The sequence below is a fragment of the Hermetia illucens genome, chromosome 4, assembly GCF_905115235.1.
Source record: "Hermetia illucens chromosome 4, iHerIll2.2.curated.20191125, whole genome shotgun sequence".
Lineage (NCBI taxonomy): Eukaryota > Metazoa > Arthropoda > Insecta > Diptera > Stratiomyidae > Hermetia > Hermetia illucens.
The window spans coordinates 18,351,957-18,379,440 of NC_051852.1; the positions used below are offsets into that span (position 1 = coordinate 18,351,957).

Below are 27,484 nucleotides of genomic sequence, written 5' to 3' on the forward strand. Positions count from 1 at the left end.
ACGACCCCCGAGTCGTAAAAATTGGCAGAAATGCAAAATCGGCGGATTTCTTCGAGCGATACCGCGTTCGAACGGGGGGGCGAACAGGATTCAGGAAATGCAAGAATTTTCACTCTACGATGTCGGAAACGCAAGATATAGCGGAAAAACGACGGCCGAGGGACTCACCAAAATCGAGGAAAATTGAAAATTTCCACGACCCCCGGGTCGTAAAAATTGGCAAAAATGCAAAATCGGCGGATTTCTTCGAGCGATACCTCGTTCGAACGGGGAGGCGACCAGGATCCAGGAAATGCAAGAATTTTCACTCTACGATGTCGGAAACGCAAGATATAGCGGAAAAACGACGGCCCGAGGGACTCACCAAAATCGAGGAAAATTGAAAATTTCCACGACCCCCGGGTCGTAAAAATTGGCAAAAATGCAAAAATCGGCGGATTTCTTCGAGCGATACCTCGTTCGAACGGGGGAGGCGACCAGGATCCAGGAAATGCAAGAATTTTCACTCTACGATGTCGGAAACGCAAGATATAGCGGAAAAACGACGGCCCGAGGGACTCACCAAAATCGAGGAAAATTGAAAATTTCCACGACCCCCGGGTCGTAAAAATTGGCAAAAATGCAAAATCGGCGGATTTCTTCGAGCGATACCTCGTTCGAACGGGGAGGCGACCAGGATCCAGGAAATGCAAGAATTTTCACTCTACGATGTCGGAAACGCAAGATATAGCGGAAAAACGACGGCCCGAGGGACTCACCAAAATCGAGGAAAATTGAAAATTTCCACGACCCCCGGGTCGTAAAAATTGGCAAAAATGCAAAATCGGCGGATTTCTTCGAGCGATACCTCGTTCGAACGGGGAGGCGTCCAGGATCCAGGAAATGCAAGAATTTCACTCTACGATGTCGGAAACGCAAGATATAGCGGAAAAACGACGGCCCGAGGGACTCACCAAAATCGAGGAAAATTGAAAATTTCCACGACCCCCGGGTCGTAAAAATTGGCAAAAATGCAAAATCGGCGGATTTCTTCGAGCGATACCTCGTTCGAACGGGGAGGCGGCCCGGATTCAGGAAATGCAAGAATTTTCACTCTACGATGCGGGAAACGCAAGATATAGCGGAAAAACGACGGCCCGAGGGACTCACCAAAATCGAGGAAAATTGAAAATTTCCACGACCCCCGGGTCGTAAAAATTGGCAAAAAATGCAAAATCGGCGGATTTCTTCGAGCGATACCTCGTTCGAAACGGGGAGGCGACCAGGATTCAGGAAATGCAAGAATTTTCACTCTACGATGTCGGAAACGCAAGATATAGCGGAAAAACGACGGCCCGAGGGACTCACCAAAATCGAGGAAAATTGAAAATTTCCACGACCTCCGGGTCGTAAAAATTGGCAAAAATGCAAAATCGGCGGATTTCTTCGAGCGATACCTCGTTCGAACGGGGAGGCGACCAGGATTCAGGAAATGCAAGAATTTTCACTCTACGATGTCGGAAACGCAAGATATAGCGGAAAAACTTCGGCCCGAGGGACTCACCAAAATCGAGGAAAATTGAAAATTTCCACGACCCCCGGGTCGTAAAAATTGGCAAAAATGCAAAATCGGCGGATTTCTTCGAGCGATACCTCGTTCGAACGGGGAGGCGACCAGGATCCAGGAAATGCAAGAATTTTCACTCTACGATGTCGGAAACGCAAGATATAGCGGAAAAACGACGGCCCGAGGGACTCACCAAAATCGAGGAAAATTGAAAATTTCCACGACCCCCGGGTCGTAAAAATTGGCAAAAATGCAAAATCGGCGGATTTCTTCGAGCGATACCTCGTTCGAACGGGGAGGCGACCAGGATCCAGGAAATGCAAGAATTTTCACTCTACGATGTCGGAAACGCAAGATATAGCGGAAAAACGACGGCCCGAGGGACTCACCAAAATCGAGGAAAATTGAAAATTTCCACGACCCCCGGGTCGTAAAAATTGGCAAAAATGCAAAATCGGCGGATTTCTTCGAGCGATACCTCGTTCGAACGGGGAGGCGACCAGGATCCAGGAAATGCAAGAATTTTCACTCTACGATGTCGGAAACGCAAGATATAGCGGAAAAACGACGGCCCGAGGGACTCACCAAAATCGAGGAAAATTGAAAATTTCCACGACCCCCGGGTCGTAAAAATTGGCAAAAATGCAAAATCGGCGGATTTCTTCGAGCGATACCTCGTTCGAACGGGGAGGCGACCAGGATCCAGGAAATGCAAGAATTTTCACTCTACGATGTCGGAAACGCAAGATATAGCGGAAAAACGACGGCCCGAGGGACTCACCAAAATCGAGGAAAATGAAAATTTCCACGACCCCCGGGTCGTAAAAATTGGCAAAAATGCAAAATCGGCGGATTTCTTCGAGCGATACCTCGTTCGAACGGGGAGGCGGCCCGGATTCAGGAAATGCAAGAATTTTCACTCTACGATGCGGGAAACGCAAGATATAGCGGAAAAACGACGGCCCGAGGGACTCACCAAAATCGAGGAAAATTGAAAATTTCCACGACCCCCGGGTCGTAAAAATTGGCAAAAATGCAAAATCGGCGGATTTCTTCGAGCGATACCTCCTTCGAACGGGGAGGCGACCAGGATTCAGGAAATGCAAGAATTTTCACTCTACGATGTCGGAAACGCAAGATATAGCGGAAAAAACGACGGCCCGAGGGACTCACCAAAATCGAGGAAAAGTGAAAATTTCCACGACCCCCGGGTCGTAAAAATTGGCAAAAATGCAAAATCGGCGGATTTCTTCGAGCGATACCTCGTTCGAACGGGGAGGCGACCAGGATTCAGGAAATGCAAGAATTTTCACTCTACGATGTCGGAAACGCAAGATATAGCGGAAAAACGACGGCCCGAGGGACTCACCAAAATCGAGGAAAATTGAAAATTTCCACGACCCCCGGGTCGTAAAAATTGGCAAAAATGCAAAATCGGCGGATTTCTTCGAGCGATACCTCGTTCGAACGAGGAGGCGACCAGGATCCAGGAAATGCAAGAATTTTCACTCTACGATGTCGGAAACGCAAGATATAGCGGAAAAACGACGGCCCGAGGGACTCACCAAAATCGAGGAAAATTGAAAATTTCCACGACCCCCGGGTCGTAAAAATTGGCAAAAATGCAAAATCGGCGGATTTCTTCGAGCGATACCTCGCTCGAACGGGGAGGCGACCAGGATCCAGGAAATGCAAGAATTTTCACTCTACGATGTCGGAAACGCAAGATATAGCGGAAAAAACGACGGCCCGAGGGACTCACCAAAATCGAGGAAAATTGAAAATTTCCACGACCCCCGGGTCGTAAAAATTGGCAAAAATGCAAAATCGGCGGATTTCTTCGAGCGATACCTCGTTCGAACGGGGAGGCGACCAGGATCCAGGAAATGCAAGAATTTTCACTCTACGATGTCGGAAACGCAAGATATAGCGGAAAAACGACGGCCCGAGGGACTCACCAAAATCGAGGAAAATTGAAAATTTCCACGACCCCCGGGTCGTAAAAATTGGCAAAAATGCAAAATCGGCGGATTTCTTCGAGCGATACCTCGTTCGAACGGGGAGGCGACCAGGATCCAGGAAATGCAAGAATTTTCAATCTACGATGTCGGAAACGCAAGATATAGCGGAAAAACGACGGCCCGAGGGACTCACCAAAATCGAGGAAAATTGAAAATTTCCACGACCCCCGGGTCGTAAAAATTGGCAAAAATGCAAAATCGGCGGATTTCTTCGAGCGATACCTCGTTCGAACGAGGAAGCGACCAGGATCCAGGAAATGCAAGAATTTTCACTCTACGATGTCGGAAACGCAAGATATAGCGGAAAAACGACGGCCCGAGGGACTCACCAAAATCGAGGAAAATTGAAAATTTCCACGACCCCCGGGTCGTAAAAATTGGCAAAAATGCAAAATCGGCGGATTTCTTCGAGCGATACCTCGTTCGAACGGGGAGGCGACCAGGATCCAGGAAATGCAAGAATTTTCACTCTACGATGTCGGAAACGCAAGATATAGCGGAAAAACGACGGCCCGAGGGACTCACCAAAATCGAGGAAAATTGAAAATTTCCACGACCCCCGGGTCGTAAAAATTGGCAAAAATGCAAAATCGGCGGATTTCTTCGAGCGATACCTCGTTCGAACGGGGAGGCGGCCCGGATTCAGGAAATGCAAGAATTTTCACTCTACGATGCGGGAAACGCAAGATATAGCGGAAAAACGACGGCCCGAGGGACTCACCAAAATCGAGGAAAATTGAAAATTTCCACGACCCCCGGGTCGTAAAAATTGGCAAAAATGCAAAATCGGCGGATTTCTTCGAGCGATACCTCCTTCGAACGGGGAGGCGACCAGGATTCAGGAAATGCAAGAATTTTCACTCTACGATGTCGGAAACGCAAGATATAGCGGAAAAACGACGGCCCGAGGGACTCACCAAAATCGAGGAAAAGTGAAAATTTCCACGACCTCCGGGTCGTAAAAATTGGCAAAAATGCAAAATCGGCGGATTTCTTCGAGCGATACCTCGTTCGAACGGGGAGGCGACCAGGATTCAGGAAATGCAAGAATTTTCACTCTACGATGTCGGAAACGCAAGATATAGCGGAAAAACTTCGGCCCGAGGGACTCACCAAAATCGAGGAAAATTGAAAATTTCCACGACCCCCGGGTCGTAAAAATTGGCAAAAATGCAAAATCGGCGGATTTCTTCGAGCGATACCTCGTTCGAACGAGGAGGCGACCAGGATCCAGGAAATGCAAGAATTTTCACTCTACGATGTCGGAAACGCAAGATATAGCGGAAAAACGACGGCCCGAGGGACTCACCAAAATCGAGGAAAATTGAAAATTTCCACGACCCCCGGGTCGTAAAAATTGGCAAAAATGCAAAATCGGCGGATTTCTTCGAGCGATACCTCGCTCGAACGGGGAGGCGACCAGGATCCAGGAAATGCAAGAATTTTCACTCTACGATGTCGGAAACGCAAGATATAGCGGAAAAACGACGGCCCGAGGGACTCACCAAAATCGAGGAAAATTGAAAATTTCCACGACCCCCGGGTCGTAAAAATTGGCAAAAATGCAAAATCGGCGGATTTCTTCGAGCGATACCTCGTTCGAACGGGGAGGCGACCAGGATCCAGGAAATGCAAGAATTTTCACTCTACGATGTCGGAAACGCAAGATATAGCGGAAAAACGACGGCCCGAGGGACTCACCAAAATCGAGGAAAATTGAAAATTTCCACGACCCCCGGGTCGTAAAAATTGGCAAAAATGCAAAATCGGCGGATTTCTTCGAGCGATACCTCGTTCGAACGGGGAGGCGACCAGGATCCAGGAAATGCAAGAATTTTCAATCTACGATGTCGGAAACGCAAGATATAGCGGAAAAACGACGGCCCGAGGGACTCACCAAAATCGAGGAAAATTGAAAATTTCCACGACCCCCGGGTCGTAAAAATTGGCAAAAATGCAAAATCGGCGGATTTCTTCGAGCGATACCTCGTTCGAACGAGGAAGCGACCAGGATCCAGGAAATGCAAGAATTTTCACTCTACGATGTCGGAAACGCAAGATATAGCGGAAAAACGACGGCCCGAGGGACTCACCAAAATCGAGGAAAATTGAAAATTTCCACGACCCCCGGGTCGTAAAAATTGGCAAAAATGCAAAATCGGCGGATTTCTTCGAGCGATACCTCGTTCGAACGGGGAGGCGACCAGGATCCAGGAAATGCAAGAATTTTCACTCTACGATGTCGGAAACGCAAGATATAGCGGAAAAACGACGGCCCGAGGGACTCACCAAAATCGAGGAAAATTGAAAATCTCCACGACCCCCGGGTCGTAAAAATTGGCAAAAATGCAAAATCGGCGGATTTCTTCGAGCGATACCGCGTTCGAACGGGGGGGCGACCAGGATCCAGGAAATGCAAGAATGTTCACTCTACGATGTCGGAAACGCAAGATATAGCGGAAAAACGACGGCCCGAGGGACTCACCAAAATCGAGGAAAATTGAAAATTTCCACGACCCCCGGGTCGTAAAAATTGGCAAAAATGCAAAATCGGCGGATTTCTTCGAGCGATACCTCGTTCGAACGGGGAGGCGACCAGGATCCAGGAAATGCAAGAATTTTCACTCTACGATGTCGGAAACGCAAGATATAGCGGAAAAACGACGGCCCGAGGGACTCACCAAAATCGAGGAAAATTGAAAATTTCCACGACCCCCGGGTCGTAAAAATTGGCAAAAATGCAAAATCGGCGGATTTCTTCGAGCGATACCTCGTTCGAACGGGGAGGCGACCAGGATCCAGGAAATGCAAGAATTTTCAATCTACGATGTCGGAAACGCAAGATATAGCGGAAAAACGACGGCCCGAGGGACTCACCAAAATCGAGGAAAATTGAAAATTTCCACGACCCCCGGGTCGTAAAAATTGGCAAAAATGCAAAATCGGCGGATTTCTTCGAGCGATACCTCGTTCGAACGAGGAGGCGACCAGGATCCAGGAAATGCAAGAATTTTCACTCTACGATGTCGGAAACGCAAGATATAGCGGAAAAACGACGGCCCGAGGGACTCACCAAAATCGAGGAAAATTGAAAATTTCCACGACCCCCGGGTCGTAAAAATTGGCAAAAATGCAAAATCGGCGGATTTCTTCGAGCGATACCTCGTTCGAACGGGGAGGCGACCAGGATCCAGGAAATGCAAGAATTTTCACTCTACGATGTCGGAAACGCAAGATATAGCGGAAAAACGACGGCCCGAGGGACTCACCAAAATCGAGGAAAATTGAAAATTTCCACGACCCCCGGGTCGTAAAAATTGGCAAAAATGCAAAATCGGCGGATTTCTTCGAGCGATACCTCGTTCGAACGGGGAGGCGACCAGGATTCAGGAAATGCAAGAATTTTCACTCTACGATGTCGGAAACGCAAGATATAGCGGAAAAACGACGGCCCAAGGGACTCACCAAAATCGAGGAAAATTGAAAATTTCCACGACCCCCGGGTCGTAAAAATTGGCAAAAATGCAAAATCGGCGGATTTCTTCGAGCGATACCTCGTTCGAACGGGGAGGCGACCAGGATTCAGGAAATGCAAGAATTTTCACTCTACGATGTCGGAAACGCAAGATATAGCGGAAAAACGACGGCCCGAGGGACTCACCAAAATCGAAGAAAATTGAAAATTTCCACGACCCCCGGGTCGTAAAAATTGGCAAAAATGCAAAATCGGCGGATTTCTTCGAGCGATACCTCGTTCGAACGGGGAGGCGACCAGGATTCAGGAAATGCAAGAATTTTCACTCTACGATGTCGGAAACGCAAGATATAGCGGAAAAACGACGGCCCGAGGGACTCACCAAAATCGAGGAAAATTGAAAATTTCCACGACCCCCGGGTCGTAAAAATTGGCAAAAATGCAAAATCGGCGGATTTCTTCGAGCGATACCTCGTTAGAACGGGGAGGCGGCCCGGATTCAGGAAATGCAAGAATTTTCACTCTACGATGCGGGAAACGCAAGATATAGCGGAAAAACAACGGCCCGAGGGACCCACCAAAATCGAGGAAACGACTCGGGGGTCGTGGAAATTGGCAAAAATGCAAAATCGGCGGATTTCTTCGAGCGATACCTCGTTCGAACGGGGAAGCGGCCCGGATTCACTCTACGATGTCGGAAACGCAAGATGTGGCGGAAAATCCACGCCCCGAGGGTCTGGCCAAAATCGAGGACCGGGCTAGCAATAGACTGAATTCAGTGAAAAAGATGTCTCGCTATGTACATAGATTTATTGAACTAAATAACGAAAACAAAACGATAAAAGCCTAAAAATTCATATCTACAAGATGCCCGCGACTGCACTCGGTAAAAGTAGTGAATTAAGGAGTTCTCGTCACAGATCCCTTATTGCCAATTGCACCGATTCAGGTAGCTTCTAGCATTCGTGGATGTTGAACGTTCAAACGAAGATCCATGTCCTCTCACTATTCTTGGATATGCAAAAGCGGAGGAACCACTTCCCCGCACTTTGCGTTAATCTTCAAGTTCGCTATGTGATCACCCCTGGTTGGTCCGATATTTACAATTGCCAGCGGCAGTTCCAGTTCGTTGGCGAGCAAGCACAATCTGAATCCGGAGAACACCAGCAGAGTGGACCCGAGTACCAGCAAGCCGTCGCTGGTGGAAACCATTTCCTCTGTTTTGCTTATAACACTCCTGGGAATGCTGCCGCCGAAGAACACGATGTCCGGCTTCAAGGGTCCTCCACATGAGGGGCACGACGGCACCTTGAAACCCCAAATATATTCCGGCTTTATGTCTACATCTCCGTCGGGACGTATTGAGGCAGCTGTGATTTCTTCGTAGTCGTCGTTGGCTTCTTTCAGGGTGTCTTGGAACTCATCCCGGGAAACGCGGTAGTCGCACTTCAAGCAAATAACTGTGTACCCGTTCCCGTGCAACTCAACGACATTCTTCGACCCAGCCTTGGAGTGCAGGCAGTCGACATTCTGCGTGATGATCCCCTTGATCCGGTTTTCCTGTTCGAGTTGAGCCAGCGCGTGATGAGTGGCGTTTGGTTGTGTTGCTGAAAAGCGTTCCCAGCCGACGAAGTTCCGAGCCCAGTAGCGCTTGCGGATCTCCGGGGAGTGGAGGAAATCTGCGTACTGGACGGGGCGGTGATTGCTGCGGGCGTACATGCCGACATCCTTGGACCGGTAATCTGGAATTCCTGCGGAGAGACTGCTTGACGTGAAGGAACTTTTGCTCTGATAAGAAATGTGATACCTGACTCTGTGGAGACGCCGGCGCCCGTCAGAACGAGGGTGTTTGGTCGTGATCGCAGGAAGGCATGGAGCGTTTGAATGTCATTTTTAGTGGCTGGATTGCATTTTGGAACGAATCGACTACTCGCCCGCTGAAACCATGTTATTGTCGCCCTCGCGTCCAGCAAACCCATAACCAGAATATCAACAAATTTGAACAATCACCTGGTCCTTAGCTTAGTTTTCATTGTCAAAGTGACAGCGATTCAGGGTTAAATGAGAGTTTTGGAAGGTAGTGTATTGAGTGTAGAAAGATTTATTCAAATTCAGCCGGAATTCATTCTGTGGCAATGAGATTATATCATTTTGATTGAGGGAGATGGAATATTGCTATTGCTTTGATATAGAGCTTCGATTTTCTGATTTGTTTGCAAATTGATACGTGCAGACAGCGTCAGAGCGTGACTATGGCAGCACCGGAGGGCACACAACACCGTCCACGTTCCACACCGCCCGGGCCGCTCCATATTGGTTTCAGTCTCTCGAGTGGATGCTCAATTCACGCGAGGATGAGTGTTTTGTAGTTGTTTGTAAATGCTTAAAACGAAAGTGCTGTTGTTAGTAATATGAGGTGTAACGGGATATGTGCATATGCTGGCGTGAATTCATCCTAAGGAAACCAATTCGTGACGAACGCTGCGCCCGACACTTACATGGCATAGGAGGCGATCGGCCCTTGGCGGTGATTGGGAACTTGTGAACGTACTTCTGTCGTCGACCTTACAAAGAAGGTAATCCGTAGATTTGGTATCGCAAGGGACGAGTGACGTAGTTCCGGGTCTTATGTAATTTAGGGACCAGGCGGACCCGAAGGACGACCGTAGCGGGTGCAGTGTAGGCTGCGGGCGGCGTCCGGTCGACGGTACCGCACTTGAACCCTTCCAATTCGGCTGAAAGCTGCCGAAGACGTGACATAACCTTCAAGTGACTGGCATCCTGGCGTAATCAACAAGTCATTAGGACTCCTTGCGTGGCGGGGGTGTTGCTAGGAGGCTGGCGGTGTTTCGCGTGACGTGTGTTCCCCTTGCTTCAGGTCTGCGGGCAGATTGGACAATTGCGGCCTCCGCGGACGTCACTTGACAGTTCCACTTTTATTGAATTTTCTTGATAAACCCAATTTCTCCCCCTTTTGAAACGCTACGGGTCTTCCAAGATTTTAATGTTTTTCTCCATTGCAAGTATCCTGGAATTGCTCTGACGTAGTTTTGGGGTCATAACCTAATAGTTGGGTTGCCGAAAAAGTTGGGAACCTGTACCACTATTGCATCTCAGAACTTCGAGGTTTCACTTCAGTTATCAACTTTTCATGTTTGAACAATGATACTGTGCTCTTCTGGTAAAATTTACACTTCATGATTGCAATGGACTGACCAGATTTGCGGTTCCGGCTAAGTAGAGGACCTTCCTGTACCCAGCGCAACTTAAATGTACTTTGCCACTGTAGACCCATCACTCCCAAGTGTTGATTTTAGAAATAATGGAGCTGAAGCGTGTTAAGTGTGTTAAGCGACAAAAGCTTTAAACAATTCGAGAATACCGATGAGCACTAGATTTCCGTCAATGGTGCCCTTGTCCCTGGAGCGAACGTAGTTGCAGGACACACTCCAAATAGACGTTACAGTCCCGGGCTGACTAAGGAAGCATGGGGCGGGTCGATTCACCTAAGGAACTGAGAGCACTGTTGATTGGCAATGTCATAAAAACGTTCAAGAAACACAGAAACTTGCACAAATAACAACGATTTCTCCATCGTATATCGCATCGCGGAAGATCTTTTGAGAGTAGTCATGAGTCTTTCCTATGAGTAACGTCAACGGTAGGCTCGTCGCCCACAATGATGAGCAGTTGAAGATGTTTAAAGAGCATTTAACCCGATTATGAACGTATAACATCCGATGAAGTTCCGGCTCTTGTGGACAAGTAAGCAAGATTTGGTATGGTGCTATTATGACCTACTCCGCCGAGCACAAGCGAAATCATACGCATTACTCTGGAAGACACATGTCGGAAAGCCACGAGGGCTCTGATGACTTGCAGATCCATAGCAGTAAAAAAATGGGTTTGCAGCCCGAAGATACTACTTTGGATATATACTGCAATCGTAGGGCCAATGATTACCTATGGAGCGGTAATCTGGGCAGAAAGGACCGAAATCAACACAAAAGCCAGGGAATTACATAAGCTCCAAAGGCTGGCTTACGTGTGAATCACTGGGGCAATGAGGGCATCCCAGGAGATCCTTCCCCTCTCCATTTGCACATACAGATGCAGGCAAGGAGGGCAATATTCAGGATGGCCGGTAGTATCAGTGAGGCGGGGATCTGCCTAAATCGAAGGAAGATTGATATTCTTTCTAGACGGTATCCCGAATTACTGATACCGAGGGACAACATGACAACGAGGTTTCACTTCGATAAGAAGTTTGAAACACGTTGGAGTAACAAGGCAAACTGGGAGAGCGTGGCTGCGACATACGGCTTAAACCAGAAACTGATTACTTGGTACACTGACGGATCCCTCACAGCAGAGGGAGTGGATGCCGGTGTCATTAGGCCAAGGAAAATGTACTTTGAGCCAATGGGTAGGTACACTAGCATATTCCAGGCGGAAATTTACGCCATAGACAAATGTGCCTCCTTTAATCTGCAAAGGAACTACAGGGGGCAGAACATAGCTATTCTCACCGATAGCCAAGCAGCAATCAAGGCACTTAGGTCCAAAAGTAGGTGAACTCTAAACTGGTATGGGAATGCCTTGAGAGATTGAATACACTCGGCTCGTCCAACAAGGTCTGGATACTTTGGGTTCCAGACCATGCTGGGTTGGAAGGCAACGAGGTAGCGGACGAACTAGCCAAGAAGGGAGCAGGGACGCCTTTCTACAGGCCAGAACCCTTCTGTGAAATCGGAAACGGTTTCATGGCTATGAATCTAAGAAATGAAGAGGAACGGTTGAGTGAACTATACTAGGCGGCCCTACCAGGGATGGAGCAGTCCAGAATGCTTATTGGGGGGATACAAACCTATACGCACAAAGGATTGCTTAAACCTCATCAAAAAGAACCTCCGAATCATAGTGGGAATTCTCACTGGTCATTGTCAGGTGAACTACACCTAGGGAAGCTAGGGATATCTACGGACACTGCCTGCAAGTTTTGTAAGGAGGAGGACGAAACCTCTATACAAGTCCTGGGACAGTGTCCGGCACTTGTGCAAAGTAGGTCGAGGCATCTGTGAGAACACTTAATATCAGATGCAAAGCTGAAAGATCTGGAAGTAGGGAACATACTAAAGTTCCCTAACGGTTACAGGCCTGCTTGAGATACTATGATCAATAGGTACACTATAACCAGTAAAAGGGGCACAATAGTTCTTCAAGGACGCGGTGCGACTTTCCCTTAACAGAATAATAATAATAAACATACGCATTCGAACGGAGTAAAGCCGACGGCCTCGCCGATGTCCGGACATAACTTTTCCGTGAAGTTCCTGCAGTCATTCATTCGTAAGTTCTGGAAATCTGAAATGAGTGGGAGAACGTGATAATCGTTAAGATTCCGAAGCAGAGCAGGTATGGCGGAACATCAGAGGCGCGGAAAGAGTTTGATGATCAAATGAAACAGGGTATTTGCAGACCTTCCAATAGCTGTTGGTCATCTCCTTTTCATTTGGTCCGTCTGAGTACTCAGACAATTCCCGACCGGTATTCTATTTCACTCATACATGATTTCGCACATTCGCCGACAAAACTGCCGTATTTTCACGGCCTTGGTTCCAGTCAAGACGTACCACCAAATCCCTGTTGCTCTCAAAGACATATCGAAAACGGATACCTGTACATCTCTCGGATCCTTCGAGTTCACCAGGATAACTTTTGGCTTGTGCAACGCTGCGGAGACATTTCATAGATTCATCCACTCTGTCCAACGAAACTTAGACTTCTGTTTCGTTTCGCTTCTTCTTTCGAATTTGGGCCATCTCGAGTGTACTACTGTGATCAAAAAGAGAAAGAAGAATCAATGCTTTTTTTCCACTCTTGGGATGTATATATAATCATGTAGGGTATCAAATGAAAGGTCTCGGTTAGTACCGGCCGACAGAAAAGGTCTTAGTTTTGACATTGGTTGGAAACGTGGGGAGTGCGGGGGTCAAAAGTGATTTCTTTAACGGACTCATTCTCAGAATGAAATTGGGTCAAGTAGTTAGAAGGTTGTGCTGCCGCAGCGGAAGGTCGCGATTCAAATCTCACTAATGGCAGAGGGATTTGCTATCGTGACTGGATGTCGGACACCAGTCGACTCAGCTGTAAATTAGTACCTGAGTCAAATTAGGGTAATAATCTTGGGCGAGGGCAATGCTGACCACATTGCCTCCTACAGTGTACTGTACTGATCCAATTGGACTGTTGCACCAACGATTATTATTATTATTCTCGGAAACTACCTAACCGAAATATCTGAGAAAAATCAAGAAGCTGCTTCTATATAGTGCCTAGGCTCCCAAATACCCTACATACCGATATCTGTTCAAGTCCAGTTAATAATAGTATATTACTCTAGAGCGACTTCACAGATGGAAGGAAGCCCAAGGGAACCAACAAGTCTGTGAACTTGAAAAGTACAGGGAGCAACCGCACCAGGCGCACAAGTTTTACCAACAAGTCAGCAGGATGAAGCCTTATACACTTCGATGCTCATCCTGCCGAGACAAAGGGGGAAATCTGATTTCCGACAGAATGGGCATATTGGAGCGGTGGGTTGAGTACTTTGATGAGCTACTGAACAACCAGAACATCGGCGAGTTGGAGGTCCTGCCAACTGAAGACGACTGACAAATACTGCCACCATCAAGTTTAGGAGAAACAGTCCGTGCAATTCATCGGCTTAAAAATTATAAGTCGCCAGAAGCGGATGGAATTACAGCCGAATTGGTTAAATATGGAGGCGACCAATTACACCAAGTGGTTCATCAACTTGTGCTCAAGGTATGGGACAGCGAATCAATGTCTGACGATTTGCAAAGAGGCATTATCTACCTCATACATAAAAAGGGAGATATCACACAGTGCAGCAATTATAGAGATATCACGTTGCTGAGGGTACCATCTGTAAGATATTCTCCGGTATCTTGCTAGACCGGATAGCACCATACGCCCAGAACATCATTGGCCCATACCAAAGAGGCTTCACTCCAGACAAATCAGCAACAGATTAGATTTTCTCTCTGCGGCAAGCGATGGAAAAACTGTTGGAATATGGACAACAGTTGCACCATCTATTCATCGACTTTAAAGCCGCCTATGATAGCATAGCCAGGGTAAAACTGTTCACGGCCATGAGAGAATTCGGTATCCCGACAAAATTAGTAAGACTGACTAGGCTGACCCTGACCAATGTGCGAGGCCAGATAAAAGCAGCAGGATCACTTTCAAGACCATTCGACATCAACAACGGTCTACGACAAGGGGATGCCCTAATATGCGTCCTCTTTAATCTGGCCCTTGAAAAAGTAATCCGTGATGTCGAGGTAAATCCAAGAGGTGCGATCCTCTTTAAGTCCACCCTACTACTGTCCTATGCTGACGATATCGACATCATGGGAAGAACCACCCGAGACGTACAAACTGCCTTCATCCAGATCGAGCAGGCGGCGCGAGATGTTGGGCCGCACATCAATGAAGGCAAGACAAAATATATGGTGGCAATGTCAGCACCGAAAACGAACCAACCAACAACCTCAAACCGCACTGGTCAAACAGGAGGAGTAAGGATAGGAGAATACAACTTTGAGACCGTTTACAATTTCTCTTATCTAGGGTCGAAAATCACAGCCGATAACAGCTACGATGAGGAAATCCGCACACGGTTGTTGTCAACCAACAGAGCCTATTACAGCTTACAAAAACTGTTCCGCTCGAAACGTCTCACCATAGGGTCAAAGCTCTTACTGTACAAGACAATGATCTTGCCAGTCCTCATGTATTCCTCGGAAACTTGGGTTCTTAGCAAAAAGAATTTAATTGAAGAACTCTTGGCCGCGTTCGAGAGAAGAATCCTCCGATGAATTTTTGGCCCCCTACATGAGGATGAACGATTCCGCAGTCAATATAACGACGAAATCTACAAGCGATACCACGACCGTCTGATTGTGGATAAAAGCCGGCTCACCATGCTGCAGTGAGCAGGTCACTTAATCCGTATGGATGAGGATGATCCCAATATCTATGGTAGAAAAAGACGACGAGGCAGACCCTGCCTAAGATGGAGCGATGGCATAGTTCAGGACGCCAGACAGCTTTTAGAGATATCGAATCGGTGGATCTCGGCGCAAATGTCTGGATGTCTGGAGTTCCTTATTAAGGCAGGCCTAGACCGGATACCGGTTGTTGCGCCGTTGATGATGATGATGATGTCAAGTTTCCTCTAAATGAATACACTGTCACCTCCAGGATTCTCATTCAGATGATATCAGTTCGCTCAAAATACATGCCTACACTTTCCTTTCGCATAGCGCAGGTGCTGTGGTGATCAAGCTGACCACAGAAGTACTGCGATAGTTTCGTTTTCCACTCTCGGAATATACTAACATTTAGATCTATAGTCCTCTCGTAAGTTTTACATCCGGGTTTCTTTTCTGTTGTGGTTTTCCATGATGTGATGCAAACTACTAAAAGCTTTGATTTGTAATCCTGCAAATATTGAGTAATTTAATTCTTATTTAGTTTAACTTTTGTATTTTCATTTCATTTCAGAAAGTACCGACAAACAATACGAAAGCATTGAAAGCGCAATACAACTACAAACATTTTGATCAAATATGTCTGACTACAGCGATCTCGATCGCCAAATTGAACAATTAAAACGATGTGAAATCATAAAAGAGAATGAGGTGAAAGCCTTATGTGCTAAAGCCCGCGAAATTCTTGTAGAAGAAGGCAATGTCCAACGAGTGGACTCTCCGGTCACGGTATGCGGCGATATACACGGCCAATTTTATGATTTGAAGGAGCTTTTTAAAGTGGGAGGTGACGTTCCTGAAACCAATTATCTGTTCATGGGAGATTTTGTTGATCGAGGATACTACAGTGTCGAAACATTTCTTTTATTGTTAGCTTTAAAGGTGAGTGTAAGTCTTGAGAGCCCTTTTATTGCAATATACGCGGAGTTATAAGCGTTTAAAGTTTTTCCCAAGATTCCTCCAAAAGTCAAAAATTTTTCTGGCACCCACACCCCATAACCTATTTACCATTTTGAAGCTCAGACCCTCCCCCAGTAGTAGTGATCACGAATTAAGCTCCTTATGCGGATGTGGAGCTGTAATGGTCCACTGCAATTAATTATAGTCCCAAATAATGCTTTGTGAGCAGCAGCTTTAAAAAGGGGGTCTATTTCTCGGTAATTAGATTTTTTCCGCCCAGTTTTGAGCAGTCATCATCAGTTGGTCATCCTTCGGTTATCAGTCCTGACAGCCTTTTTGCGTTAGAAAATTTATATTAAGGACATTCTCCCAGATATTGTGGCTCCCTGAATTAGAAATTGAAAGAAGCGATATTGCTCTCCTTACGAGCAGATGCGCATTTTAAAATACGCTAGCCTCTCCCCTTAGCCCCTAAAAAGCTTGCATATGCCTCGGTCAGCAGGAGGCCTACTTGACTGCTTTCCCTAATTGCCATTTATCATTTCCCTTGATTCTTCGCAGGTTCGCTATCCAGACAGAATAACATTAATTCGTGGCAATCACGAATCACGTCAAATAACGCAAGTCTACGGATTTTATGATGAATGCCTTAGAAAATATGGATCAACAGCTGTATGGAGATATTGTACTGAAATTTTCGACTATTTAAGCTTATCGGCCATCATCGATGGTAAAATATTTTGTGTTCATGGTGGTCTGAGTCCCTCGATACAGTATTTGGATCAGATACGCTCTATTGATCGTAAACAAGAAGTACCTCATGACGGGCCCATGTGTGATCTATTGTGGAGCGATCCAGAAGACCAGATGGGATGGGGTGTATCGCCACGAGGTGCCGGCTACCTGTTTGGAGCCGATGTTGTATCGCAATTCAATAACACAAATGACATTGACATGATTTGCCGGGCACATCAGCTTGTTATGGAAGGATTCAAATGGCATTTTAATGAAACAGTATTAACAGTTTGGTCAGCGCCTAATTACTGTTATCGGTAATGAATCTTTGCATGATCTACGGTTTACAGGCTTACTAATAGTAACTGCTCCCTTTCAGATGCGGTAACGTGGCAGCCATTTTGGAGCTCAATGAACACTTACAAAGAGATTTCACAATATTCGAGGCAGCACCGCAAGAGAGTCGTGGTATACCAACAAAGAAACCCCAAGCCGACTATTTTCTGTAACAGTCTTGAAAATGAATCCAACATTTTTATGGTGTAAGTCAATTTCTTTAACTTTTGTATTAAGTAATATTTATAAACTCCTCAGAATAAAATAGATGAGATTAGAAGATATCTTTTCAACAAGAGAATATTTGTGTTTTTTATTTCGTTCGTTAATCGGCAGCCATTTGAAGAAAATTTAAGATAAGGATTGTTGTGGTTAGCAATGATGTCTTTTTTTGGCTGATTCGAATGTCCTAATTTATTATAGGTTGTCCTCATGGGTATTGAGAATTGCTTTTTAAGGTAGAGATGAACATGTTAACCTCTGTTGGAGTTGTCATCATTTTTCTCCTCACTCAACTACCGTAGCTAGTACGAATAAAATTTTTACTGGTAGTTGATGTGTAATATTAGTTACCTTTGTGGCCAGATGGAATGCAATTGGTATTGTGTGTGTTTGAGGTTGGGGAGAGGCAAAGACTTTAGTGGTTCACTGTACTCAATTCCCCCGTCTAACAGAATATCCTGGATTCGTTTATGAATTGTAGGATTTCCGTTAGTGGATGTCTGATGTCTCATGCGTCCGTAAGCGGAGCACTCACATAGAAAATGTTCCGTGGATTCCGCTTCCTCATAACTGGATGGACGCGTATCATCTTGGATAATTCCTATTCTGAAAATATGCCCAACTAGTGAATTATGGCGTGTCAGAATGCCAACAATACTTCTGCAAGGCTTCCTGCTTTTCGACAGGATAAACTTTGCAGTATGTTTGTTTGGTTCTGACAGGAGAAGTTTGGGGTGTTTAGCAGCATTAAGGCTTCGCCAACTGTCGTTACGGCAAGCTTGTTCCCAGTTTTTGATAGCAGCATCAGCCAATGCTACCGATACCCCAATTGCTGGTTCCGGTCCGAGCATGGGGAAAGTTGAAGCCTTTTTTGCTAAGGCATCCGAGATTTCATTTCCCTCTACACCACAATGACCAGTATTGAATCTGGAAACAGAATTCAATCCGTTTCTACATTCCTGAACGATTTTTGAAGTGATCAAAGTACTACTCAACGAACTCAATGTAGCTTGACTATCGCTACAGATTGCGATGCGCCTGTCCTTCAACCACTCGTCAATCACCCAGGTTGCAGCCTTTAGGATCGCATACACTTCAACCTAAAAGACCATTGTGTATTGTCCCAAAGGAAAAGCCCACTTCTCGTTTTTATTCGAGAGGTAGACTCCTGCTCCACAACCGTTTTCCGTCTTTGAGCCATCGGTGTAGAAAACGTCAGTATATCCTGACACGCATTCTTCTGGGTCTTCCCAGTTTTCTATCCGTTTCAAGATAACATCATCTTCTACCAAACAGATGTATGGGAATCTGAGAATGGGAAGGCATCGCGAAAACTAGATTCAGTTCTCCCAATGACTCTTCCAATACTTTGTGCCCCCCACGTCCATTGTTTTCCCATAGATCTAATCGAATTAGTCTATGAGCCGCTCTAATTACAGTGCTGTGAATAAACAAATCCAAGGGCAGCAAATTGGGTAATGCATTTAGAGCTGCGCCGGATGTGGTGATCATGGCGCCGGTGATACCCAGTCACAGTTCTTTGCAGTGTGGCTAGTTTACAGCGAAAACTCTTCTGTTTTACCTTAACCCACCACACTACGGATGCATAAGCGAATATCGGCTTAATGATAGCAACATATGTCCTGAGGCCTAAGTCCCCATGTCGAGGCAAAGGTCCGCCTACACAGCACATAAGCTGTGAGAGCTCGTTTCATCTTTGCCTCTACATGTTTGTTCCAAAGAAGCTTCTTGTCTAGAATAACTCCCAGATATTTCACTTCTTCGGAGAGTTGAAGGGTTGTACCCTTAATCTCTGGAAGGCAAAGCCTATTCAGTTTCCTCCTTTTTGTAAATAATACCATTGTGGTTTTATTTGGATTTACTGAAAGCCCATGCCTGACACACCAATTGTCAATCAAATCAGCGCGTGTTTTGTATTTCTACACACTATTCCGAGATCGCGACCATCAGCCAGCACAGCCACGTCAACCAAATAAGCTTAAACGTGTATTGGCACATTTTGTAGTTCATATAGTAGTGAGTTGGTCAACATACTCCACAGAAGTGGCGATAACACACTTCCTTGAGGGCAACCTTTCATCGCTTCCGTTGTTAAGTAGCGATCAACACCCACTTCAGCACACAACAATCTCGGCGGTAGCGTAGCTTAGATCCATTTTATTAGAGTTTCGTCAACACCATGCTCTCTGCCGGCATCACAGAGCTTTTGGAAGGACGCACACCCAAAAGCCCCTTCAATGTCCACGAACCCCTATCGCGTAGTCACCCTTCAGAGTTGCAGCCTCTATCTTTAAAACCAAAGAATGAAGAGCAGACTCACAGACTTCCACGTTGGTAAGCATGTTGGTTTTCATTTAGTGGGTGCGACCTTAGCGCCTTTTCGCGAATGTGACGCTCAACCAGTCCCTCCAGACATTTCGGCGAAAATGATGTTAAGCTGATTTGTCTGAAGTTCTTTGAATTAGAATAGTCTTCTTTCCCAGGCTTTGGTATGAAGATTATCTTCACTTTCTGCCAAGAGGAAGGCACGTAGTCCAGAGCAAGACATGCTCGAAAAATATTTCTTAGAAGTTTCTCTAGGTGTTCTATACCCTCCTTTAGCATCGCTGGGTAGATGCCATCCATACCAGGTGCTTTGAAGTGTTCAAATGATAGTATAGCAACTCTCGCTTTTTGCAATTGGTATTAATAACCCTTCCTTTTGCGACTATATTTTAGCATATAATTGTATGGTCTAGGAATCCAGCCTGCATAATCTAAAACGAATATCATCTATTGGATATTGAAATATGCGTGAATTTATCCGAAGCTATAACTTAGTACTTACCCTCGTCTAAAGAAAGAAAATAATTAGAGACTTTCTTTCTCTTCATCCTAATTTTGTCTTAGTCATTTTAATTTTTCAGTGTAGGACGAAATGACAAAGCTGGAGCGTTTGTTACCTCACCTGCCAAGCACCTGATGATGCATAATTCATCAAGTAAGAGGGAACATCCACCAGAATATACGAGCTATGATAAAAGATATCAGGCTGGTGTGTGCGGAGGCAAAGGGCGACCATGCAAAAGACGTTCTCTCATACCGCGAAATCGGGAGAAGGGTGCTCTGGAAAAGGCTGCAAGAATAATAGAACGAATCAATCGGCCCAAAAAATAACTCCGAAAAAGCAGAAGACCCTGACTCTCAAAACAATAGAGCAGGCAAAAGGATCAATTACATTTTTTCGTCAAAGATCATGTGAAAGGTTAGGCCAGATCCAAAGGTCGTCAAACAGAAAATGTGTTAAAAAATCAAACAAACATAAAATGCATGCTGGAACTTCAGAACTGGTCCAATAGGGAAGCACCTAGGAAACCTTTGTTGGGATGCAGATCATCATCGAATACAAGAGAGCACTACGAACAGCGGGAATTTAAACTGATGGTAGCGGGGAGAAAATGGGGTATCAACATAGGGCAAAGGTTGCATCGAAGTGACGGTTCATGGTGTCTCGGTTCTGGTCACAAACGATAAGTTCAAATCAGCAAATATTGCGCAACTGACTTATTTCGGAGATCAGCATAGGAAGATAAAATTAATAGTTAATGTTACTCCTAGGCGACGCATGGCTTGCTTTTGTAAACCATTTGTAACAAAAACACATCAATGTGCTTATAATTGCGATCACTGTCACCCGAAAGGTTCATTATAAAGATCCTTATGACAAACTGGACACTCGGGATGGCGAGAGAGATCTGTATCGACTTGCCAAAGCCGACACGAACGCACACAGGATATCGGACACTTCTCAAGCTCAAATAGTAAGAACAGTACTTTGCTTACCAACCGTCGAGCCGCGAAGGATAGATGGCGAGAATGTTACGAGCAGATTTCAAATGAAGAATTTGTTCATCTTCTACTTCACAGACATTGTCGACATTTGGAGCAGTTCCACCTGTCAGCGCAACTTGGTGCTCAGAAGTGGGGGTGAGGAAGACGGGGCGGCAACCCAGTCGGCCAAACCAAAACCAAGTGGCCGAGGAGAACCTCCATAGTGGTGGCACCGGGAGACGCTGTACTCACCTAATTAGGGCGATCAGACCCGAGTCTGCACGGGGACTCATCTGAAGTGGTAATTGGCCACGAAACCTTAATAATAATAATAATAATCGTTGGCGCAACAATCCATATTGGATCAGGGCCTTGAAGTGTGTTAGAGCACTTCATTCAAACCGTAACGGTACACTAGGAGGCAATGTGGTCAGCATTGCGCTCGCCCGAGATTATTACCCTGATTTGACTCAGGTACTCATTCACAGCTGAGTCGACTGGTATCCGACGTTAAATCACGATGCAAATTCCACTGCCACCAGTGAGATTTGAACCGCGACCTTCCGTATGACAGCCTAGTGATCTAACCACTATCCACTATCCGGACACACCTTACCAGGGGTATACTGGTACCATGGGAACCGGGATAGCTCCTGGACTCTCATACTTCGGGTGAACTCCCGTTGTATGTGAGTACAGCTCGGTTGTTTCCGGTTGGCTCCCTAGTGGGAGCTTCATGGGGATTGTGGTGATGCTCAAGCGAGAAGAGACCTTGGGGCTTTAGCGTGGTGTTGCGTTTCAACACGGAGGTTAGTACTCATTAGTTCGGTAGAGATTTGGGTAGTTCTTGCATCCACCAGTATGAATGCTAAGCCATGCACTTGGTATAGACTGGTACCGTTGTTGCTTGTCTCAGCGGGGCTCTGATTGTGGTCCGTGTCTTAAGAAGACCGTATAATTAAGTCTCCCCGACAGGTACCTACGTAAAACACTCAAGGACTTACCTGTCAGCGCAACTGAAGTCGATTAAAACGAATGAAATCGGGGAAAGCAACAGGACCTGACGACATCGTGAGAAGCATCGCCCTCCTTATATTGCATTTCTAAATCTGGAGAAAGCGTTTGACCGTGCGCCACACGAACTCATCTGTTATGCTCTACAACAACACTTAATGCCAGAACAACTCGTGCGCTGGGTTCCACCACGTTTCGAAAAGTAAAGTTCGAAGTATGGCAGGTGTATCAAAACCGCTTCGTGTCTCTGTTGGTGTTCATCAAGGAAGCGCCCCATCACCACTCCTCTTTGTTCTTGTTATGGACCCCGTCACAGGGGTCATCAACGCTCCACATCCCATACACTGTTTTATGCAGATGATGTTTCCTAGCGTCTAATAGCAAAAATTATCTCGAGCAACTTGTCCAAAAATAGAATGGTCGCCTCATGCAACACGGTCTCAGATTGAATTTTTGACAACCGATTCCTATGATACAGGCACAATCACTGTCAGCGCCGATGATCTGCCCAGAATTGAGCGATTTAAATTTATCGAGTCAATGCTATCAGCCAATGGAGAACTGCGTTATGAAATTGCTTCACGCATTAACGCAAACTGGATGATGAGCTGTTAGCTGATAATCACCTCCACTGCATCTGGTCCTCAAGTCTAATGGCGAATGGTGACGTTGTGGAGATTACAGACACCGGAATATTCAAGCGATTCTGGACCGGTATTCCATTACGCTTATCTAAGACCTTACGCATTACTTATCAAACTGTCGTGTTTTCTTGACTTTGCAAATCCCTGTAGCTAACGAGGATATTCTAAAGACGGCAATTTGCATACGTTTCGAGTTGACGCGGGTGAATTTTGGCCTGTGCAATGTATCGCAAACCTTCCAGGGATCCATCCGCTCTGTACTACGAACCTTGAACTGCTGTTTTGTCTACTTGGATGATGTCCTGCTTGCCTCCTCCACCAAGTCTGAGCATTTGTTATATCTTGAGTGCATTTTTCAACACTTCCTTGACCATGGCCTAGTTTTCAACGTTGAACGTTTCTCCAACTGAAAATCAAAATTGTTAGAGCATTTCAACTCCCCCGACGGAGTACAACCTGATGGAGACAAGTTACATGAAGGTCATGGGGGTTTAACGTGACTACCTTCCGTGTAGGTATAATCCTACGGTCCTCTTCGAATTCAGATTGATTAGGAGATCACAATCAGAGCCCCGCCGTGACCGGCATAGCAGTACTAGTGTAGGGTCAGCATTCATACCAATGGATGCGAGGTCTATTTAACACCTCTGCCGCAACTAAGAGGTACGGCGCCCGTATTGTACAGTGCAACTACACGCTTGAGACCACAAGGAGTTCTGCCGTGATATGGATGCAATCACAATTACCATGAAACTCCCACAAGGATCAATCGCAAATAACCGGGTGACGAACATATCCTGCAGGAATTCTCCTGGAATATATGCTTTTAGAGGGCTATCCCGGTTCCCATGGTACCGGATAACTTCTGGTGAGGCCCCGTGGCAAAAGCCACCCCAAATGAGTGCCTTACAGACTCGGGTCTAATCGCCCTCCTTGAGTACCAGACAAATAGCAAGCAATCACGAGCCTTCGTAAAAGAAATTAGAAGGTTTTTGGGCATTTTAACTATCGTCGTCTCCTGGCCAAAGCTGCGTGTTCGTCGATACCTCAGGCATCGCAATAGGCGCTGCTCTTCACTAGAAGGTGAACCTAAGTTGGCAGCCGTTAAATTTATACTCGAAGCAGTTAAATCCCGTTTGAAAAGCCTGTTTGCATTGGACTTTTAACATCTGTATGTCTGGGAAACACAACTTAGTTGCCGATGCTTTGCTCCTCATCTCTGAAATCAACATCCCAGTCCCAGCCGATTTTTCCGCAAGTCTTCAGGGTGTGCAATGGTACTCCACGTTGAAGACGCTTCCTATGTTCGGCTCACCTTCCTCTATTGAAAACCCGATCTCCTAAAGGGGATCTAGGTCATATATTCTGGTTGCTTCCCGTATTTTGCTCGGTATACGACCTTGCGCACAACGGCATTCGGGCACAAACCAGCTCCTCTGTCTCTAGCAAATATTATATATCTCGTCGTCCATGGATAAGTACGTGAATTTTTGGGCAGAGAGTGCATCGCATGCCTGAAATGTAAGGTCACCAGGCATGCTAGAAAGGAAGTAGGAGTATCCCCGGAAACTACAAAATGTTTCCACACTATACACCGCGATATTGTAGACTCTTTGCGAAATTCACACAGCTACATATATTGCCTCACGATTATTGATCGGTTTACGCGGTTGTCTGAAGGACATTACAGAACAGTCATGCACTGAGGCACCCTATCGAGAATGAATGTCCGATATAATTACTGACCGAGAAATACAATTCAAATTTGCTCTTTGCCAGGAGCTTGGAAGACTCCTGGGTTTCAAACGTCGGCGGATAACTGCATACCGTGGGATGCTGGAATGTTGGCATCGGACGCTGAAGGCCGCCATATGGCGCACGATGACCCCCGCTGGTTGGAGGTCTTACCTTTTGTTTTGTTTAGCCGAGAGTTTGCTGCCAGCCCTGGCGATCTGCTTTATAGGGAGAACCTACGACTCCTCGGCGACCTGTACCTCGACAAGAGAGACGGCCTGGAAAAACTTGGTTGTGGTGCCTGCCATAGAAGGTCGTCGCCAAATTGAAGCAGTGGACAGCAACCTTAGGGATCTTGACGTCTGCTTCCAAGTAATGGTGAGGACTGATGCCACCCGGAAACCCCTGAAGCCGCCATACGGGGTTCCCTATAAAGCCATCAAGCTTGGAGAGCACTCGTCGAGACTGTATGTTGGGGGCAAGTCCAAAACGGCCTCCTTAGACCAATTGTAGCCTTTCGTCCAGGCGAGTGATGTCGCTGGGAGGAGAAGTGAGCGCCGGGTCTGTTTTAGGGTCTTCCAACGCCAAAGGGGCCGACACCCCTTGGTTTCAGATATCATTCAGCCACAGCACTCTTCTGCAGCAAATGATATTTGAGACCCGCTACACATCCTTGACAACAATGAGCACGACCAGGACAATCCAGACGAGATAGTGTTGGTTGTAGCAGAGATGATCACTCTCGATTTACTTGCATGGGATGTGGACTTATTGTACTAGGGTAAGCGAATGCTGTTATTGACAAACGAGTTCAGAACAAAGGTTTACGGCTAAGGTAGAGTCATGTAATCACTGGTACTGCAATAGTAAGAGTTGGAAATTCATCCTTAGTCAAGGAAAAACAAAGAACAACCTTACGCAGTTCCTCAGAGTATACAGAGGCTTGGATAGGATGACTCTTCGAATTGTCCCAGATACGATAGGAAGCACGCAGAAAAACCCAGAACATGTGCTGCTTCATTGCCTTAAATTCGAGGCGGAGTGAGTGAAGGAAGCAGAACAACGCGTTGAAGCGGAGTGAAGACACTGGAAATAGAGTTAAGGAGATGCTGAAATCAGAATCAAACTAGTCTGCAGTTATTTTCGGAATTTTTAAAATGCGGGATGATAATCTAAGGTTTGAAAATTAAAGTTAATGTCATAGGGTCAATTGAACCGGTATCGTGGGATGGAAAGAAGAGGGAAGGGAAATAGGATGATCAAACGTCCATCCTGAGTGGCCGAAGACGACCTAGGGGGAAGAGCTATCCTAGAAACCTAAAAAGCTGGCGAAATTTACCGTGAAGGTCCGCCCGCAAATACTCAAGCTCCATCAAAGTGCCGGTTGACACGTTCTTGTACGCTTCTGTGCTAGTCAGGCTCGGGAGTGGGAGGTGGGGGGGTCCTTTAAACACTTTGAGCCTTCACGTGTCATTAGTACAAAACGTGTCTATACCGATGCGTGGGTCCGCACCGGATCTAAAAATGGAACACCGAACAAAAGAGTTCGCGACGGCCTAACGAATTAAAGCAGAACGCAAGCTAAACCTGAAAAATAAAAAAAAACGGCTCGACCGCGCGTGAAGCCGTAAGTCTCCGGACCCGAGTGCCGCGATTCAGAGGGAAGATCCACGACGGATCACAGCCCCGATCATTGCTTTTTCTGCCTCAGATGTTTATTGAGACGCGGCCCCTAAGGTTCTATCCCATCCTTGGCATCCTCAGGCCATTATTTGGAGGATGTCCCTATTAAGGTTTTGCGTGGTTAAAGAGGAGAAAGGGAGGAAGTCCTGAAATAAAAAAAAAATTTGAACTGAAATTCATCGATTTTCTCTTCGACACACGTTTTGCCGTTCGTTAATCACGTCCTCTTGGCAGACTGTTTTCTTTCGCTTTTCATCCTGGCGTCTTATGCCCATGCACAAATTTCCCAAACGTTTAAAAACACATATTGGTAACAATAAAGTAGAAAAGATCGCGCGTGTTCACAACATCGAAAACTATGCATCGCTAGCTCATAAAACTAACACCCCGAATTTCCGACTACGCCTCCACGACATCAATCCCCTTACTCGCCAACTTCCTTTCAGAATCCCAACGTTCTCCAACTGTCCTCTTACAAAAAAAATCCACTGGGGTCCACCTGGCAACAAACAAATGCACGAAGTTGAAATTCGGGAGGCCAAGAAACCACTTCAAACGTAAGCGATTGGACGAAATTCATTCGAATTGAAACATTGATGTATCATGATATTTTCGGACACAACTTAAAAAAAAATGTTTAAATCTTGGAAGACTTGTCATCTACCGCCTCGCTTGCGAAGTTCCCAATCCCACCGGCCGTTGATCAGCTGTTCACCCACGAACCGGTCCCTATGCCGCTGCGCTCGCCTTGAACTCGATTGAACTCCGAGAGTTAATGTTGCGACAACATGTGCATTATAGAATACATTATTTAAGCAAATTAATTCAGAAAAAGGCGAATAAGATTCCGCTCTCATCGCGAAGCTGCGGTCACTACACAGTTCTAAACAAGTGTGTAGAGAGTGTCACCTACAAATAAGCGATCCGAGGAGTCACAAATACCAATTTCTCCCGTGGTGTATGCCGAAGATTGCCGACTACTGCATGTGGTCATGCTTGGGTTTTGATTGGGGCAACGATTTGTTATAATATTCCCTTTTTTTAGGTTGTTCGCATTAATGCGTTGACTGCTCATAGTCTTCCGTAAATTTTTTCATTCAGTTGGTGCACAGTTTTCCTGAATTTCTTTTTTCGTCATTTCGGTGCCCTGTGGTTCAAGTCGTCCCTGTGCAGGAGTAAGGTGGCTGGTATTGGGTGACACTGAACTCAAAATAAAAAAAACAAAAACAGAGAATTGTGCCAAAGAAAGTAAACAAACTGAA

At 46.0% G+C, this 27,484-nt stretch overlaps 2 protein-coding genes across 3 annotated transcripts; one reads left to right on the top strand and one right to left on the bottom strand.

Annotated features, from left to right (window-relative positions):
* Window positions 1-7,820: 7,820 nt before the first annotated feature.
* Window positions 7,821-9,092, bottom strand: LOC119655605 (NAD-dependent protein deacylase Sirt4). 2 transcript variants are annotated; one of them, XM_038061561.1, is made up of 2 exons: window positions 8,850-9,092; window positions 7,821-8,793 (listed from the first exon to the last, which is right to left on the bottom strand). In XM_038061561.1, exons 1-2 carry the CDS (start codon window positions 9,019-9,021, stop codon window positions 8,048-8,050), a joined length of 918 nt encoding a protein of 305 aa, XP_037917489.1. In that variant the 5' UTR covers window positions 9,022-9,092; the 3' UTR covers window positions 7,821-8,047. The 2 variants fall into 2 exon arrangements, with proteins under 2 accessions (XP_037917489.1, XP_037917490.1); XM_038061562.1 differs by having other exon boundaries at window positions 7,821-8,804; window positions 8,850-8,991.
* Window positions 9,093-9,343: 251 nt separating this feature from the next.
* LOC119655416 (serine/threonine-protein phosphatase 4 catalytic subunit) lies at window positions 9,344-17,397 on the top strand. Its single transcript, XM_038061302.1, has 4 exons — window positions 9,344-9,618; window positions 15,638-16,005; window positions 16,585-17,075; window positions 17,138-17,397. The coding sequence occupies exons 2-4, from the start codon at window positions 15,703-15,705 to the stop codon at window positions 17,265-17,267; spliced, it is 924 nt and encodes a 307-aa protein (XP_037917230.1). The 5' UTR covers window positions 9,344-9,618; window positions 15,638-15,702; the 3' UTR covers window positions 17,268-17,397.
* Window positions 17,398-27,484: the final 10,087 nt, after the last annotated feature.

Bases quoted from the DNA above. Each gene is read 5' to 3' on its own strand.
- LOC119655605 (XM_038061561.1), bottom strand. From the start codon at position 9,021: ATGGGTTTGCTGGACGCGAGGGCGACAATAACATGGTTTCAGCGGGCG. The intron at 8,794-8,849 runs GTATCACATTTC...GTCTCTCCGCAG, and splicing joins CGGCGTCTCCACAGAGTCAG to GAATTCCAGATTACCGGTCC.
- LOC119655416 (XM_038061302.1), top strand. From the start codon at position 15,703: ATGTCTGACTACAGCGATCTCGATCGCCAAATTGAACAATTAAAACGA. The intron at 16,006-16,584 runs GTGAGTGTAAGT...GATTCTTCGCAG, and splicing joins TTTTATTGTTAGCTTTAAAG to GTTCGCTATCCAGACAGAAT. The intron at 17,076-17,137 runs GTAATGAATCTT...GCTCCCTTTCAG, and splicing joins GCGCCTAATTACTGTTATCG to ATGCGGTAACGTGGCAGCCA.